Here is a 17,753-nt window from a genome sequence, read left to right on the forward strand (position 1 = left end):
AACGTTGCCTTTTGCGCCGAGGCACAGGCATGAGAAAAGCTTCCCCTGCATGGCTGCTCCCCCCTTTGGCCCACACACCACAACGTCTCTGTAGTGTTAAAAGATAAACTGAGGTATATTAAAATTGTATTGAGTTTGAGCAAAAATCGATTCGAATCAGGCAGCATCCAATCTAGCAGACAGAAAGGAGCTTCGAGGAACTAAACAAAATGAAAGACTTTTATAGGTGGAAGGGAGCAGAAACAAGAAAGTTGTACCCGGAAAAAAAAGCAGGCTGGTTATTGCAAGGTCACTTTCCTTTAGGGACGGCAGGGGTCTATCAGGCAGATTACCTAACTAGTGCTGATCTGAGTGGGTGGTTTAAGAGTCCATCTCCAGGAGAGCCGAAACTGTCATTAAGTCTTGATTTGGTGACATGGGGCTTAGCATTTTGAGCCCGTTGTCTTGTTTTTAACATAAGAGTATGGAGCAAAGCTTCCCAGTTGTGCCCAGCCCAAATCAGCCAACTGTCAGTCAACCCCACATCCATTTCAAAGTTCCTGCATTTTGGGGTGGTGTGTTTCACAGCATTTTTGTGGCAACAAGTATATATATATTTTTTTCTTTCCCCGCCCCGCCCCCGCACTTAGCAATATATCTTGGTGCTATGATCTAAATGTTTGTGTTTTCCCAAAATTCATATGTTGAAATCCTAACCTTCCAAGGTGATAGCATTAATAGCTGGGGCCTTTGGTATTAGTAGGAGGAGAAGCCCTCATGAATGGGATTGGTGCTCTTATTAGAGAGATCCCACAAAACTCTCTTGTACCTTTTGCCACCTGAGGATACCAGAAGTCTGCGATCCCTTGCCCTTTTCCAGTCTCAGCATCCATCCGCTGTAAAATGAGGCTTTAGCATGAACAGGTGGAATCAGGAAGGGAATGACTACTCCGTCCAGTCTGGTTCTGCTACTTCCCAGCTGTGTGATTTTGGGAAAGTGACTCAACTTCTCTGGGTTTCACTTTCTTGACTTGTAAAATTTGCATATCTACCTCATAGGACTGCTGGAGAATTAAATTGGTTAATACACATACAGTGATTGAATCCTGAAACCAGACTGCTAGGGTGGTGAAGGGGGCAAGGGGATGTGGGTACAAATTGTCAGGGCCTAAAGACCCAGAAAGAGACTCTGGGCTGACAATATTGTCTGACCTTGCTGAGAGGCCTGAAAATTATCCTTACCAAAGCCTGAACCCACTCTCGGCAGCCCTGTGCCAGTTTGATTCCCAGCTCTGCCCCTTCCCAGCTGTGTGACCTTGAGCAAGTCACTTAACCTCTCTGAGCCTTATTGTTGGGAATGTTAAATGAGCTAATATATGTAAAGCAGTTAGCCTAGTACTTGACATATAGGAGTGCTCCATGAGAGTTAACTGTTAGGGTGGAGACTGTGGGTGGAGTGGCCACTCAACATCCATGCTAACTTCCTTCTAGCACATCCAGTTTTTCAGAGGAAGCATGATTCTGGGGGCAAGAGGTGTTCCTGGAGGCCCAGCCTAGAGCCTGCTCCTTCAGCCCTTCCAACAATTTTGTGAGCACCTAATATCTGGTAGGAAAGCCCTTTCTGCTTAAGCTGGGTGAAGGGGTTTCCAAATGACAGATAAAGCTACTATTATTTACTTAGTCAACAAATACTCATTTATCCTGAGGGCACTGGGGAGCCATGGCAGGTTCTGAGCAGGAGAGGGCAGCAAGTAGGGAGTAGGTGGGACAGGGCAACACTGGGGCAGGAGCCCAGCGAGGAGGCTATAGGGCAGGAGTGAATGTGGAGGTCTTGAGCTAGGGTAGGAGGGATGGACAGGCCTTGGAGACTGATGGGCTCAGGGGCTGGGAGTGGGAGGAAGATATATGATGGGGATTATAGAGCTCCCCAAGGCCAACTGTTTCTGTGAGACTCAAAGAAGATAAAGGAGGTAGAGCTTATGATACAAGGTCTGCTGGAGTGTTTGATTGGCTCAGCCCTGGTCACATGACTGGACCATCGCTGCAAAGGATTATGGGAAACTGAGTTTCTGACATTTTTGGCTTCTCCAAAGGAGGTGGTCAGAGGGTGGGGGGCTCCCCAGACACAGAAAGGGCTTAGGATGCTGTGTGGCCAAAAGGAATGTCAAATGTCCACACAAGGGGTTATTAGGGGTCCAGGGGGCTGAGCTGTGTGTGATGTGGCTGGATCCTGTCTCTCCCTTGCTCATAGCCCTCAGGGACTCCTATCCCACTCACAGTGGGATGGAAACTCCTCCACAGCCCCTAGGACCCTATAGGTCTGCTCCTGGCTTCTCTCCAACATCATCTTCTCCCTCCCACTCTCCCCTCTGCCCCATCTGCTCCAGCCCTCCAGCCATCTCCCTGTCTCTCAGATATGCCAAGCCACTCCCACCTCAGGGCCTTTGCACCTGCTGTCCCTCTTCCAGATCTCCACATGGCTGGCTCCCTCCAGTCCCTGCTCGGATGTCACCTCCCCAGAGAGGTCTGACCTGATCTCCTCTGCTGTACCATCACTCTCATCCCTTACCCTCTGTCACTTTCCTTCAAAGCCCCATTGTCCCTGACATTAGAGCATATATTGACTTGTTTACTCTCACTGAAATGTCACCTCCGCGAGGGCAGGGGTTTTGCTTATTTTCTGCTGTGTTCCCATTAAGTGCTTAATAAATAATTGTTGAAATGATAAAGGCATAATAATTCTAGACCAGTTCCTTTTAGTTCTCTGGGCCTCAGTTTCCCTAACTGTGAAGAACACTGTCACTCTGACCTTACTGAGAAGGGGACGTTGGTGCAGAGATCAGGGGCTAGGCCCCAAGGAAAAGTTTTCTAGGCAGCTCCCCATCCCAATAGTAACCTAGGGAGAGGTAGAGAGGGTCCCCTTTCCCTAGATCAGTGCCCCTATGCCTGGGAAGAAGCGGGGAAGACCGGGGAGGAGGGAGGAAGCTCAGAGGGAAAGGAACGTTCTCTTCTTTGTTTCAATCCGGGCGCTCCCTGAACCTCCTCCTCCCTGGACTTGACCCCGCTTGCCCAAGTCTTGGCGCCTTCCAGGCGGAGGAAGCAGTTTCCTCTGTGCCGTCCCACTTCCGCAGAATCTCATCCTCGGCCCTTGAGGTCCCCCGTCACGGTCGAGGTGCTGAGAGCCCGGATCCGAGCGAGTCCTGCGCTCTGACCTGAGCCGCCACCCAGCCCCCTTCCCCTGCGGGTGGGGCTGGTCTCCCGGGCTCGCGGCTGCCCTTGTAAGGAGGCGAGCCCTGGGGACACCCGAGACGCCTGGTTATAATTAGCCTGGACACGTGGTGACCCAACCTCCTCACACCTGCCCCCGCGCCCCCCCATCCCCAGCACCTCGGGTCCCCCAGAGAACACAGCGAGCTAGCTCTAAAAATAACCTCCCTTCCCGGCAGGCCACGTCCCTCCCTGTCCCCTCCACAGCGGAAATCTCCCAGTGTCACCAGGCGGGTGGCCTGGAGTGGGAAAGGTGACCACCGCCTCCAACCTGGCTTTGAGTTAGAACCGCCCCAACTCAGCCCAGCCTCAGTTTCCCTCCCACCCGCTCCCAAGGAGGAAAGTACATCCAAGCACAGGTTTCAGGTCACCCCTGTTCCCACCTCGGCTTTGGTCAGATACTCCCTGTAGCTGGGTGACAGCAGGCAAATCACACAGCCTCTCTGGATCTCTGTTTCCTCTGCTGGAAAACCAGATACCTGACCTTCAGGGGCCATTGCAAGGTTTCCCCAGGGCTAGGGCTCAGGACCTGCTGTTTGCTGGGGTCAAGGCCGCTGGGGGCTGAGGAGAGGCTGGTGGCCCAGCGGAGGGCCAGGGGAGGGTGGCTTCTACGTTCCTGGGACATTCCCTGACACTATCCCGTGGCCCCGGCGGGGGGCCAGCTGTCCCCGCCAGCCCGACTCAGCACTTGGTCGGGGGACCAGCTTGGTGGTGACAGGGGTGGGGGGGGTCTGGGCCCAGACCCTGGGGCGGCCCATACAAGGTCATGGGGATGGGCGCGAGGCATGCCTGGGTTCCGGGTGGGCACGATGCCTGGGCGGTGAGGTGAGAGGCTCAGCTGCCTTCCAGCCCTGTCCCGGGGGGCAGCCCCTCCCAGCCAGTAGCACAGCCCGGGCTCCCCACTATATAAGGCCAGGGCTTGTGGACCTTTCCTTCGGGTCAGTGCTGCCTCCAGGACACAGACAGCCCCTGTCAGCACATCCCAGCCAGGTACTGCCTGGGGTGGGATTTGGGGCGGGGTCCAGAGTGGGGTCCTCCTCTGGAATCAGAGGCCAAGCTGGCTCTGGAAGGGGTCTTACGTGTCCTCCCCCATGTCCTCCTGCACACAGGTGGGTCAGTGTGTGGCAAGGTGGACCTTGTGTCAGAGAGTCCCCTCCACCTGTGAGCCCCTGATCCCGGCTGTGACTTGTGATCTCTGCAGTGCAGGGTCCTGGGGAGGGTTTCCAGGGTCCTGGGGAGGGTTTCCAGGGTCCTGGGGAGGGTTTCCAGAATGGGAAGGAGTCTCGACAGCTGCCAGCTGTCACCTCCTGCAAGGGGCTTGGGCCAGGCCTTGTTCATGATGGTTTTTCACCAGAACTGGGTGCCATAAACTGTGGGAGGTGTCTGTGTGTCACCTGTCAGGGTCTCTGCGACGGCAGGGACTGTGGGGTCTTTGCGTTGGTGACCTTGTGGGTCCCTATGGCGTTCCACACAGTGTGACCTTGTGTCTAACTTTCCGTGGCTCCTGCATGAGTACCTGTATCCTGGGTGTGTCCCTGAGCTTGGATGTGTGCGAGTGTGGGTCCGTGTACGGTGTGATCTGGGGGGTCCATGGTGACGTGTGTGTGTGGGGCTCTGGGGCTATGACTGCTGGTGTCTCTTGGGCTCACCAACCTTGCTTCTGTGCCTTCTCCTGGCCTGTCCCTAGCAGAGGTGGGGGTGGGGACATGCTCTGAAGGGGGCTTTCTGGGTGGAAAGCCCTTGAGCCCCACAGCCTGAATGCATATCCTCCTGGCCACCCTGGCCCACCTGTCTCTGGCCTGCTGACTTGGTGCAAGCCGAGCCCCTGGAATGCGGGGGGTGTCGGTGGGGAAGGAGGAGTTTGCCAGACTCTAAAAATAAATCCCCAACCCTGGACATCAACTCCAAAGGCTTTCGTGGGTTTCCATCCCCCTTGGCCTGATGCCTCGGCCTTCCTCTCACCCTGGTCCCCATCTCCTTCCCACCATCCTACCCGCTTCCCATTCCTGGAGCTGGGAATGAGTATCCCATCCCTACCACCACCACCAAGGGGTCCCTCCTCCTTCTGGGTCTTGTGGATAAAAGTAATAATAACAATAATAGCAGCCACCCCTCTAGGTATCAGGCCCCAACTCCACGCTGGGGCCTGTGCTCAACCAGCCACATGCTTGAGCTCAAAGAATCCTCCCGGCACCCCATGGGGAGCGTTCAGTTCAAAGAGGACAGAGGCTCAGAGAGGCTGAGTAACTGGCCTGGGGTCACACAGCCCGGAAATGGCATAGATGGGATTTGAACCCGGTTCTGTCAAACTCAGACACTGAGCTGTTCTTCTACTGTGCCCCGCAGGAGAGGTGTCAGCAAACAGAGGTGGGGGCAGGCACCCAGCCATCACTCCCACCCTGCCCCTCATCCCTCGACTGAGCACCCAAGGAGTTTTATGGAGAGAATGTCCCTTTTCTGCTCACACACTCATTGCCAGCAACACCCTCCATCTTCTCACCAGCTCCTCACAGTTTAAAATAACAACAACAACAATAATAATAGCTGAGCAAAAAAAGTGATTATTGTGTTCCAGGCACTATTCCAAGTGCTTTACATAATTAACTCACTTCATCCTTCCAACACCTCCATGAGGTGAATGCTATTATACCTGCATTTTACAGGTGAGTACTTTCAGGCACAGAGAGGTTAAGCAAGTCACCCAAGGTCACACAGCTTGTTGTAAGTGGCAGAGCTGGCATTCAAAGCCAGGCTGTCTGAGTCTAGAACCTACACTCTTACCCATGCCATGATTACTACTCTGGCTTGAGGCGTTCCCCCCTCCATTTTCCAGCTGGAGAAACTGAGTCTCTAGCAAGGTTACTAGTCTAAGGTCACCTGCCAGGACGCGGTGGAGCTAAGATCCTAACACAAAACTCTTGATACATCCTGTCGAGGTGCAGGGGCTCAGAGAAGGGATCCCTCTGGCTCCAAGTCACACAGCACAGGAGTCAGGACTGACCCTCAGGCCTGCCTGACCCCAGAGCCTGGTTCTGTTCTTTGGCTGGTCTCTACTGGATGTGAGCTAATCTTCCCCTCCGGCCCAGCCCACCAGGTCCCCCACGCCGCCACCATGCCGTTCAGTAACACCCACAACAAATACAAGCTGAACTTCAAGTCTGAGGAGGAATACCCCGACCTCAGCAAACACAACAACCACATGGCCAAGGTACTGAACCCCGAGCTCTACAAGAAGCTGCGGGACAAGGAGACACCATCTGGCTTCACTCTGGACGACATCATCCAGACAGGTGTGGACAACCCAGGTAAGCCTCCTTGGTGGAGCATCACAGGGACCAGAAGGCTGGGGGCTGCTCTGGAGGCTGCCTGCCAGGCCTCGATCCCACCTCCCTGGGTCTCAGTCTTCCCATCTGTAAAATGGGGACCATACCCATGGGGCTGCTGTGAGAAACAGAGGAGTTGGGATGGGTGAGGTGCTTGGGACAGGGTCCGGCACGCGGTAAACCACTCGCTAAATGTGCAGGAGTATAATGTGAGACTCCCCTGAGGAAGCTAATGCACCTCCCAGGCCTCAGTTTCCTCACCTGCAAAATGGGCACCCACGTTGGGAAAACATAGGCATCAGTACACATGGAGCGGCGCCTGGCACAGCGTCAGCACTCAGACTCTGACAGGGGGTATCATAAGCCCTGTGCTTCCTTCTCCAAGGACACCCCTCCAGGGCGAGTGGAACTGGGCAGGAGCCCAGCTTCTAGCCTTAGCCCCCAACTCATGGTGTGATTGAGGGGAGAGGCCCTTTCTCTCCAGGCCTCTGTTTCCCCACTTGAGAAATAAGAGGGTCTTTCAAGTCTCATTATCTGTGGGGGCTGATAGTCTAAGGTTCTGAAATTTTTTAGGGGAAGATTCCATGATTTGGGGACTCTGACATGGTAATAGTTTTAGTAACTGGCCCCCCAGACTCTTTCTCCTCTGTCCTGCCCGCAGCCTTCCTCCCACCCCCGCAGATGCCAACTTGACCTTTCCCAGCCTTCCCTCCCCATTCCTACCAAGCCTCAGCCTTCTCAGTTCTGACCCAGAGGTGTCGAGTGAATTCCCTTGCACGCGCGCACATACACACACAGTCTACGCTGGACCCAGGAGCCCAGGCCTTCCTTGCTGGGGACGAGCGCCTCTGACCTCCCCCCCGACCCCCCCAGGTCACCCCTTCATCATGACCGTGGGCTGTGTGGCTGGTGACGAGGAGTCCTACATGGTTTTCAAGGACCTCTTTGACCCCATCATCCAGGACCGGCACGGGGGCTACAAACCCACCGACAAGCACAAGACCGACCTCAACCACGAGAACCTCAAGGTCGGCTGCCCCCAGGGGAGGGGAGGGGTGGGAGAGAGAGGGTAGAGGGATGAGGAGAAGGGAGGAGGTGGGGGAGACACCCAGAGAGACAGGGAGATGAACAGAGATGGAGAGAAACACAGAGGGAGATGGGAAGAGAGAGGGACAGAGAGACACGAAGTCAGGCAAGGAGATGGGGCTGAGGGCAGTGGGGGTGGGGAGAGGGGGAGAGGGGGAGAGACGGAGAGACAGAGACAGAGAGACGGGGGGGGGGCGGAGAGGGAGAGAGAGAGAGGGAGGGAGGGAGGCAGGTACAAAACAGACATGTAGAAGAGGGAGAAACAGAGACAGAGATGGAGAGAGAAAAATGGGGAGAGAGAGAGAAGGGGTGGTGGTGGGGAGGGAGGCACCAAAGCAGCAGCAGAGAGCCTGAGAGAGCTGGGAGGGCCTGGCGGGAGACTTGACCTTGCTGGGGAGGGGGCAGGGCTCACAGGATGGCCCGCCCCGCCCTGACCCCCCCATCCATTCTCTAGGGTGGAGACGACCTGGACCCCAACTACGTGATCAGCAGCCGTGTCCGCACGGGCCGCAGCATCAAGGGCTTCTCGCTGCCCCCCCACTGCTCCCGCGGTGAGCGCCGGGCCGTGGAGAAACTCGCCGTGGAAGGTGAGAGCTCCCACCCCGCACACTGCCGGGGTCCCCCAGCTGTGGCTCTGCTCCTCCGTGGGCAGGTCTCTGGACTCCCCTGGGCCCCCATTTTCCAAAACACTGAAAGAACTTGGTAAGTCATGAGTACTTGGTGACTGACAGCTGGAAGCATTACCCCTGGTGGAAGCCTGGGGGTGCTGTCAAGACTTGACACCCAATTGCGCCAGGGTCCTGACCTTTGTCCATCTATTCATCCATCCACCCATCCATTAAGCAAACATGTACGGTTGTTCTGGCTCTGTGTGGGGAGCTGGGGCTCCCGTGATGAATAAGATGGACAAGGTCACTGCTCTCACAGAGCTGTCAGCCTGGTGGGGAGATAAGAGGAAACACAGAAACCAACAAAAGAACAAGATAATTCCAAAATGCCATGAAGCCAAGAAACAAAGGTTGTGGCACAGAATGACTGGCGGGAACTACGTTAGAAAGGAGTTGAGACCTGACTGCCAAGAAGAAGCCAACCTTGGGAAGAATTCCAGGCAGGTGGAACAGCAAGTGCAAAGGCCCTGGGATGGGAAGGTGTGTTGGAGGAACAGCAAGGAGACCAGTGTGCCTGGAGCCGAGTGGCTGATGGCGGGAGGGGAGGAGATGAGGCCAGAGGGGTGTGGGTGGCCAGGTCGTGCAGAGCCTCGTGGGCTGTTGGGAGGACTATGGCTTTGACCCTGTGGGAGAAGGAAAGCATGGGAGGGTGGTGAGCAGAGGAAGGACAGGTTCAGACTAATATGGATCCCTCTGGCTGCTGTGCAGGGAGCAGACAGTGGGCAAAGGTAGGAGAGAGGCTGAGAGGGGGCAACTGCAGCTGTCTGGGTTGGGGGTGAGGGGTAGCTATGGAATGGGGAGAAAGAGTGGGTATGTTTGGGAGGTAGAACTATTAGGGCTGGCAGGCAGTGTTGTTCTGCTAAATGTTTAACAATTGGCTCTCAAAGAAAAAACAAAAACAAAAAACCCAAACAAAGAAAAAAACAAGCCCTGATTTGCAGCCAGCAACTACCAATTTCTCTGGTGTAAACTCCCCTACTGTGGCCAATTTTAAGCTAATCACGTGGCATCATACAGAGCTGGGCAATGGGAGGAAACGTGCAGTAGCACATCGTTATGTTGCATTTCCACCATACGGCTACAGTGGATGAGAATAACTTCAAGAACATAGAAAATAGTAAGTGTAGTAAAATCATTAGAAAGTGATAGTTCTGAGTATTTATTCCCTATGTTTTAAATATAATTTATTTAACTGTAAGTTTTTATAATTTATTTTTAACAACATAATATAGTATATGATATAGAATATATTATGTGGTATATTATACAAATAATGTATAAAATATATAAAAATATGTACATGTATTATATAAATATATTTATTATACACATAATACATATTTACTATGTATTATGAATACATGTGAATATATACAAATACTATAAATACTATACTATAATAATGTTTACTGATGGCTCCCGGATTCCTGAGACTTTGACTCCCTGTCCTGCCAGCCAGCAGGAGCAGGCACCAGCACATTACTGCTCGCAGGTGAACTGGATGTGAGGCTTGGTGGCGGGAAGGGGAGAATCCATGTCTTTTGTCTTGAGCACTTGGTGTGGGTTTTCCCAGGGCAGACAGGGGAGGAGCACGTTTTGGGGAGGGGTCATGAATTTGGGTTTAGACACAGTGTTTAGGCGCCTTTAGCACCTCCAGAGGGCCAAGGTCCAGGCCCGTTAGGGGTAGCAGTGTGGGCCTGCGCCCCGCTTGAGGTGGGGCAGGCTGCTGACCACTCCTTCCTGCGGCCCCTCAGCCCTCAACAGCCTGACGGGAGAGTTCAAGGGGAAATACTATCCTCTGAAGAACATGACAGACAAGGAACAACAGCAGCTCATCGACGACCACTTCCTATTTGACAAGCCCGTGTCCCCGCTGCTACTGGCTTCAGGCATGGCCCGAGACTGGCCCGATGCCCGTGGCATCTGGTGAGGCGCCCCTGCCCTATGGCCCCCTTCTCCCCTGCCTCCTCCAGCCTTCCCATGACTTTCCACCAAAGTCAAGACCATAACAGTAATTATCCAGAATGATCTTGCCTTCCACCCCTGCCCACCCTGTGGTCTGCATGTCACATTTTGGGAAACTTGAAACTTAGACTTGAACCAGACTCCCTGGATGCAAATCCCAGCGCTGCCACTTACTAGCTGTGTGACCTTTGGCACACGATTTAACATGTCTCTGCCCCAGTTTCCCCATCTATAAAATGGAGATCATGACAATTCATAGCTTTGGGGGTTCTCATGAGGATTAATTGAGTTAATTTATGTAAAGTATTGGAAAAAGTGCCTGGTATATAGTAAGTGCTCATATTGGCCATTAGTATGATTTTTATTACCAGCTGTTGTTGCTAGCTAGCTGGGCTTTCCATGAATCTTTGAATCCCTGATTCTGATAGTCAAAGATTTTAAAAGGTTTTGAGGACCTAGGTTTCAAAAGATTTGGAGAGTGTAGGTTGTAAGATTTCAAGATTTTAAATATTTTTAGATTCCACTAATTTCTGATTCTGTGATTCAGTGGTTTCAAACATTTCCAGGTCCTAGAGTTCTACAGTTCTAAGACTCTTTCTGAGATGCCACAATGTGATGGGAGGATTTATCAATTCTGATTCCTGGCTTCCGTTTTTCAAAGATTCTGAGATTCTAAGAGTCTATAATGTTGTCCAAAGAATTAAGACCCTAAAAGTCACTGATCCCAGGATTCGAGATTCCACAGGTCCAGTGACATTAGAGTCTACAGGTGTTAGCTTCTCAGACTTTGAGGCGCTCCCACATCTTGCCCTTCAGGCCCGCTGCCCCCTAGCGGTGGGTATGTGTTTGCAAGACGCAGGGGAATGGGGTTCCCGCGGAGCTGATTCCTCAGCCTTTTGCTGCGCCCGACCTAGGCACAATGACAACAAGAGCTTCCTGGTGTGGGTGAACGAGGAGGACCACCTCCGAGTCATCTCCATGGAGAAGGGGGGCAACATGAAGCAGGTTTTCCGCCGCTTCTGCTTGGGGTTGCAGAAGGTGGGTGCCTGCCTCTCGCGTGACTCCACGTGACCACCCCAGCTGCCTTCCGAGGCCCCTCCCCTCGGAACCCGGCTCCTCCCTATACCCAAGCCACGCCCCTCAACACCCACCCCACTAGCTTTCCAAGGCCCCGCCCTTTGAGAAACCGGCCCCACCCCTATGTTCAAGCCCCGCCCCTAAGAACCCGCCTTCCCGGCGTCCTCAAGCCCAGCCCCCTCAGAATCCTGCCACCACCTGTGCGGTCGGGCCCCTCCCCTCAGAATCTCGTGCCTCCAGGTCTTCCAGACCCGCCCCCTCAGAATCCTACCCCTACTGACATTCTCACACCCTGTCCCTCCGAACCGTGTCCGGGTTGTCGGTGTATTTGGGGGCGCCCGCCGGCGCTGATCCAGGGTCCTCTCCCCCACCTCAGATTGAGGAGATCTTCAAGAAAGCCGGCCACCCCTTCATGTGGAACGAGCACCTGGGCTACGTGCTCACCTGCCCATCTAACCTGGGCACCGGGCTGCGTGGAGGCGTGCATGTGAAACTAGCGCACCTGAGCAAGCATCCCAAATTCGAGGAGATCCTCACTCGTCTGCGCCTGCAGAAGCGGGGCACAGGTGCGGCCTACATCCCCTCCTGCGGCTTCTGGGGCCGGCCCTTTGCAGCGGCTGAAGGGGAGGTGGGGCATCCCCACGAGTTCTGGGGGTCGGCAAGGGCTGCCCTTCTGTGAGCTTCAGTTCCTTCCTCTGCAAATAGGCATCAGCACGCCTTATCTCAGATGAGTCAATATACCATCATGGTTATATAATTAATATACACTGTGTGTGTCCCTGGCCGCCTAGGGAGCTCACTTTCCAATCTGTAAAGGGGAGGATGGTCAGGATTCGACCCCAGGCAGCCCGGCTCCAGAGCTCAACTCTGTTACCCACCGTGCTGGATGGTCGAGGGGTGAGGTACCTAAAGCCGGAGATGTGGGCCCGTGAATAAACAGACGCTTAGGAAACCGCGTGCACTTAACCTTTACACAGTAGGCACTCACTCAGTACATGCGGCAGTCGCCGTTGGCACGGGGGTTGCGTCCCGGGCCCCGCTCCTGCATCTCTGCTCGCTCCTTAGCCCCGACCTCCTATTCCCGCAGGTGGCGTGGACACGGCCGCAGTGGGCTCAGTGTTCGACGTGTCCAACGCCGATAGGCTGGGCTCGTCGGAGGTAGAACAGGTGCAGCTGGTGGTGGATGGTGTGAAGCTCATGGTGGAGATGGAGAAGAAGTTGGAAAAGGGCCAGTCCATCGACGACATGATCCCCGCCCAGAAGTAGGCGCACTGCCCGCCCGCCGCCGACTGCTGGAGCCCCAGCCAAAGGGAGGACCCGGCCCACCGGAGGCCCGCCCTTCATCCTTTGCCCCGCCCCTTTCTCCCGGAGTCCCGCCTATAAAGGTTTAGTCTACCGGGGGCTCTATCCACCCTCCTTCGAGTTCCAGTTCCAACCAGAGTTCCAACCAATGGGCTCCATTCTCTGGGTTCTGGCCAATGAATAACCTCCCTTATGCTCTCCTCTCTTTTTCCCTGAGCTCCGCCCACCATCAGGCACTCTGGCTAATGGAGAGTACCCGGGCTCACCTGCGGCTCATGCTTTTTCTCCGCTCAAAGCAACAAATAAAAGCAATGGTGGCCTTAGCGTTGTGTGCGATAGTTATCGGGGGGGGGGGGGATGAGGAAGAGGAGGAGGAAAGACTTTTGTAATTGGCTACTGTGTGACCTCGAAGCGGTTTGCCGTCTCTAGGCATGTCCTAGGGCTAGACATGCTTTATCCCATCTCTAAAATGAGGCAAAGTTAGGGTACAGAGTCTAACCCAAACATTACAAAGCTCTATGGGGAATCTGAGACCCGGAGAGGTGTGGTCCAGTGTCACACCGCCGAGCTTGGGCCCTTCCCTGCCTCGGCTGCCAATCACTCACGCTCAGATCTCAAACACAGGGTCCTCGCGAGGGAGAAACGGAAGCCAAAGAAAATGTCTGTGACTTGAATCTGGCTCCCCGGCCTCCGGTTTGAGACCCCCCATGCATCTCATCACTGTCTACTTCATTATGCGTTTCACTGGCCTCCTTCTGTGCGAGCTGACTTCAGCCCTCTACAGCTGCTACCAGTGTTTCCAACTTTCCTTACTTCGCTCGAGAACCTGCCATGGCTCCCCACGTCGCCTAGAACGCTCTCGTATTAAGTGCGATTCTTCAAGGCCAAACAAATTCATACCATTTGCTGAAGGCTCATCCTTCTAGTTCTTTTCCCATGATTCCTCTATATACTCTTGTTCCTTACACCCTGCAATTCCCACCTTAATGTCTGCCCAAGCTGTTTCCTCCTCCAGACTGGGGCTTGGGTCAGAGCATACCTGTGAAGTCTTTAAGGATAGGACTTTTGGAGAGCTTGGTCCCAGAAAAGAGCAGGAAGGGGCCTTGGGGTCGCGTGTGGGAGAAGCAGGTAACAGACGTCAAGAGACATCTGAACATGTATTGGGTGTTGGCCACGTCAATCACTTCTACTTGACCCAATAGGCTGAGGCCTCCATTTGCTAGCGCATAGCACGTGGGCCCCTAAAGAGACAAAGGCCTCAGAAGAAAAGGTGAGGCAGAGTTAAGAAGACAGAGCCCCCAGGGACCTGGGGGAGGCACTTTTTCAAACCTTGTCACACAGGTAAAGGGCCCTTAGAGATCAATAAATCTCTCCATTTTCCAGAAGGGAAACTGAGGCCCGGGGATGTCAGAGTTCCCAGAGAGATTACCAAAACAGAAAGGTTAGAAGAGACCCCAAAGGTCAAGGCACACAGGGCCTGTTAGACATGGAGATGCCCTTTACAATACTATCCCCCAGTGAAGATCCCATCGCTAATCCCAGCTCCACCCCTGAGGCCACACAGACCACACACACTCCAGCCAGCCAAATCCAGAGGCCAGGCACTTGGCAGCTACCATGCCCGTCCCGCCCATTTTGCCTCATAAGGCTGAGGTCCACCCCTTCTCTCCTCACCTTCTGTCCGGTCCTGATCTCCTCGCTATTCTTCTGACCTGATTCCTTCCCTCCCTTCACAGCACAAACCTGCCCCCACCTCTCCCTTACTCACAGCCTTGCCACGGCTCCCCAGTACCCTTGGCACAAAGCCCAGGCACCTCTCCACAACCTTCAAGGCCCTGCCGGCACCTCCAGCCTCATCTCTCACAGTGACTCTATACTCACTCAAGTCATGTGTCATTTGCTGAAGGACCTGTATGCTCTCTTGCTTCCCAGCCATTGTACATGCTGTTCCCTCTGCCTAGAATACATGACCCACACCCTGCCATGTCTGGTTAGCTGCTCATCATTCTCTCCGTCACAGCCAAGCTGTTCCTCCCAGGAAGCCCTCCCTGGCTAGGGCAGTTTCCCTCTTTGCACTCCTGCGGGCTCTGGACTCCTCCATACCAGCCCCGCTCACTCTGGATCACTGAGGACACGGCTGTCTCCTCCACTGGGCTGTGAGCTCCATGAGGGCAGGGCTGGGGCTGTTTTGGTCACCACTGTGTCCCCAGCACAGGGCTGGGCACAAAGGAAGCCCTCCGGGATTGAGGTTTCGTGACAGGGTCGGTTCCCGCTACACACACCTCATTTTGCTACCCTCTCAGCTGTAAACACCTCTCTTTCAGCAGAGTCCTATTCTGCTACCCTCTCAGCTGTAAACACCTCTCTTTCAGCAGAGTCCTATTCTGGCCTCACTAACAGCAGGACTTTGGCTCTGCCCCAGACCCTGAATTTTTCAACACTGGCCACTCTTTAATCTTTACCACCCTTCATTTCTCATTTGACTTTCCTGTCAGCTCCATGAAGAATACAACAGTTGACCCTACTATGCTCTAAAATGGGCAACTGAGGCAGTTTGACTAAGCCTCTTCCCTGCATGCAACCCTCCATGGCTCCCCAGTGCCCTCGGATGAAAGCCCAGCCTGCTCCCTTTGGCCCACAAGACCCTGGGTGAGGCAGCCCCGCCCTTCTGCACTGGACAGCCCTCTACTGCTTAAGTCTATCACGCTTCCACTTCCCTTCTCCCGCTCCTACTCTTGACTTTCCTTTGGGGAGCCCCTTCTAAGTCCAGTTCTAGGCACAGGCCACTCCAGAGTCACAGCAACTGGTCCAGGGGCGATCACATGACTTAAGATCAGCGGCCTTTCTGCTGCAGCAACTAAGCTGGAAGGATGAGAGCTTGGAACTGCAGGGGTCATCACTGCCATCAGGCAGCACCTAATGGATGAAACCACTAGGATGAAACTCACACTGAAAAAAGCAGAGGTGAGCTTGCCTGCTGCCTAGATCCGGATGTACCTGAAGTCAGGCACCCCTGGCCTATGAGATGAGCAAACAAATACCTTTTTGCTGAAGTGTAGACGGATTATGAGTCCTAATACAGCATTTCTCTTGCTAATTCTCCACCCACCCCCAACATAGCAGCCACCCTGAAATTACCCACAGTTCTTTGAGCTATACCATACACTTCCACTTCCAGGCTTGTGCCCAGGGCGTACCCAATACCTGGTCAACTCCTACTCGTCCTTCAAAGCCCAACTCCAGCACCGGTTCCTCTGGAGTGCCTTCCCCAAACCCCCTCACTTTCTCTTCTGTGGCCCCCAAAGCAATGGTTTCTCTAGTGTCCCCCCTCCCGCCCCGACAGACAGGGGCTCCCTGTCTCGTGTCCACACTGGGCCTGGCATGGAGTAGGCACCGGTCAATGACTGTTTATTGAATAAATGTACTGCTGGAGTAAGAAGTGGCTTAGAGTCCAGTATACCATGTGGGTGGGTATGTGAATGGATGAACGGGGGTCCGATATAGGAGCTAGGGCCTCGTGGATGAGGCCGAGTCCTGTCCTGCCCTCTTCCACAATCATCCTCGACCCTCACACCCCCACTACTCCCATTCTGCAGACGAGGAAACCCGAGGCTCAGAAAGGAGAAACCACTGGCCCAGTCACACACCTCCTCTTCATCTCACTTGCAGGTGAGGGCAGGGAAGGAAGACCCCAGGGTCAGCGTGGGGGAGGGGGGACTTCCTAAGTTTATTGGGCAACAGGCTGCAGGTGAGGGGCTGACAGGAGGAGGGTGGGGCTGTAATAACTTAAAAACCGGAGGTGAGAGCGGCAGCTCCTCGGGAGACCTCTGCAGACGGGAGGGTGCGGGGGTATTTACAAGGATTTGTACAAAGTGCCCCGCGCCAGCCTGGGGCAGGAAAGGGGGGTTCGAGCAGGAGGGGATGGGGAGGGGAAGGAATCTGCCTCTCTGACCCCCACTCCCAACCCCACCCACCCCAGTTCTCCATCCAGTCTTTAGGCTCAGCAACTCTTCTTGCCCCTGCCCAAGGCCTAATTCATGAGCTGTTGGGGGGAATGGAAGTTTCCTGTTTCCCTTTCTGCCCCCCCGACCCCAAAGTTTCCTCAGGTACCCCGCGGCAGGGTGAGGGGGGACAGGACGAGCTGGAGGCTCCAGGAAGGTGCCAGCTTCCCCTGTTAAGCCCCTTTGCTCTTCTCTCCTGCTCAGCGGCCCCAGAGAACAGCAGAGGGGACAATCTCTGCCCCCAGATCGATTTCAGGGAAAACTGAAGTGATGACAAAGGGAGAATCCCCTCCTTGACCCCCTTTCTCTCCTGCCGAAGCGAAGTGGGAGAGGAAAAGAGGAGGGGACCCAGGGCCATGACGGCTCAGAGCTCGAGGTCATTGGAGATGCGGGTGACGAGGGTGCGGAAGGCCAGGGCAGTGCCCGCCACGCGGCGGAAGAGCACTCCTCGCAGGCCTGGCCGGGGCAGCTGGCAGACCTCCACTTCAAAGTGGGACAGGGGCTCGGGCCCGCCCGCACCCCCGTGCAGGCAGGCCAGCAGGAACGGCTGTGGCTGGCGGCAGCGGCAGCGGGCGGCCGCCGTGGCCTGGCGCAGAGCTGCCATCAGGGCCTCGGGCGGGCGCGAGCTGGTCAGCTTCACACTCCAGGGGAATCGGAGCAGCCGGGGGGCGGTTTCCGTTTGATCCCAAGGTAGATGGCAACTGAGGTGGGAAGATATTAGGGGTTAAAGATGGGGGAGAAGAGGAAGGCAACCCACTGTTCCCACTTTGGGACAGACTCCTAGGTGTCTCCTCAAAACCTCTTTTACCCCAGTGACAGAGTATCAGCTGTACATATAGCTATCAGCTGGAGACTACATTTCCCAGCCTCCCCTGCAGCCAGGTGTGGTCTTGTCTCCAGATTCCCGGATGTGCGTGGAAGTGACGGGTGCAACTCCACATCACCGTTTTCAAAGGAAACTGCATGCCCTGGACTCTCCTGTCCCACCTCCTGTGAGGCTGCAGCACGAGCTAGCCTGGACCATAAAGATGACGGGGCTCTAGGGATGGGGATGTAAGAGCCCTGGGAACACAGTGAATGACCTC

At 54.6% G+C, this 17,753-nt stretch overlaps 2 protein-coding genes across 10 annotated transcripts in view; one reads left to right on the top strand and one right to left on the bottom strand.

Annotated features, from left to right (window-relative positions):
* MARK4 (microtubule affinity regulating kinase 4) overlaps positions 1-17,753 on the bottom strand; it is a 51,675-nt gene that overhangs the window by 6,069 nt on the left and 27,853 nt on the right. For 2 of the 9 annotated variants that reach the window (XM_089902704.1, XM_022585377.3), the window contains one exon: positions 17,179-17,369. In XM_089902704.1, coding sequence (XP_089758830.1) covers positions 17,305-17,369 — 65 coding nt within the window. In that variant the 3' untranslated portion in view covers positions 17,179-17,304. Of the gene's footprint in view, positions 1-12,353; positions 17,370-17,753 lie in introns of those variants that run through there. The other 7 variants (XR_016390918.1, XM_089902705.1, XM_089902701.1 and 4 more) reach the window with 7 other exon arrangements.
* On the top strand, positions 1,073-12,811 carry CKM (creatine kinase, M-type). Its single transcript, XM_089902707.1, is given in 8 exon segments — positions 1,073-1,585; positions 6,333-6,551; positions 7,443-7,638; positions 8,061-8,242; positions 10,078-10,249; positions 11,203-11,326; positions 11,742-11,931; positions 12,453-12,811. Coding segments are annotated over 7 exon segments (1,236 nt in total). The 5' UTR covers positions 1,073-1,585; positions 6,333-6,358; the 3' UTR covers positions 12,632-12,811.

The sequence above is a fragment of the Delphinapterus leucas genome, chromosome 20 (assembly GCF_059928025.1).
Source record: "Delphinapterus leucas isolate spDelLeu-1000000601 "Yukka" chromosome 20, BTC_Dleu_Yukka2, whole genome shotgun sequence".
NCBI classification, from domain to species: Eukaryota; Metazoa; Chordata; class Mammalia; order Artiodactyla; family Monodontidae; genus Delphinapterus; species Delphinapterus leucas.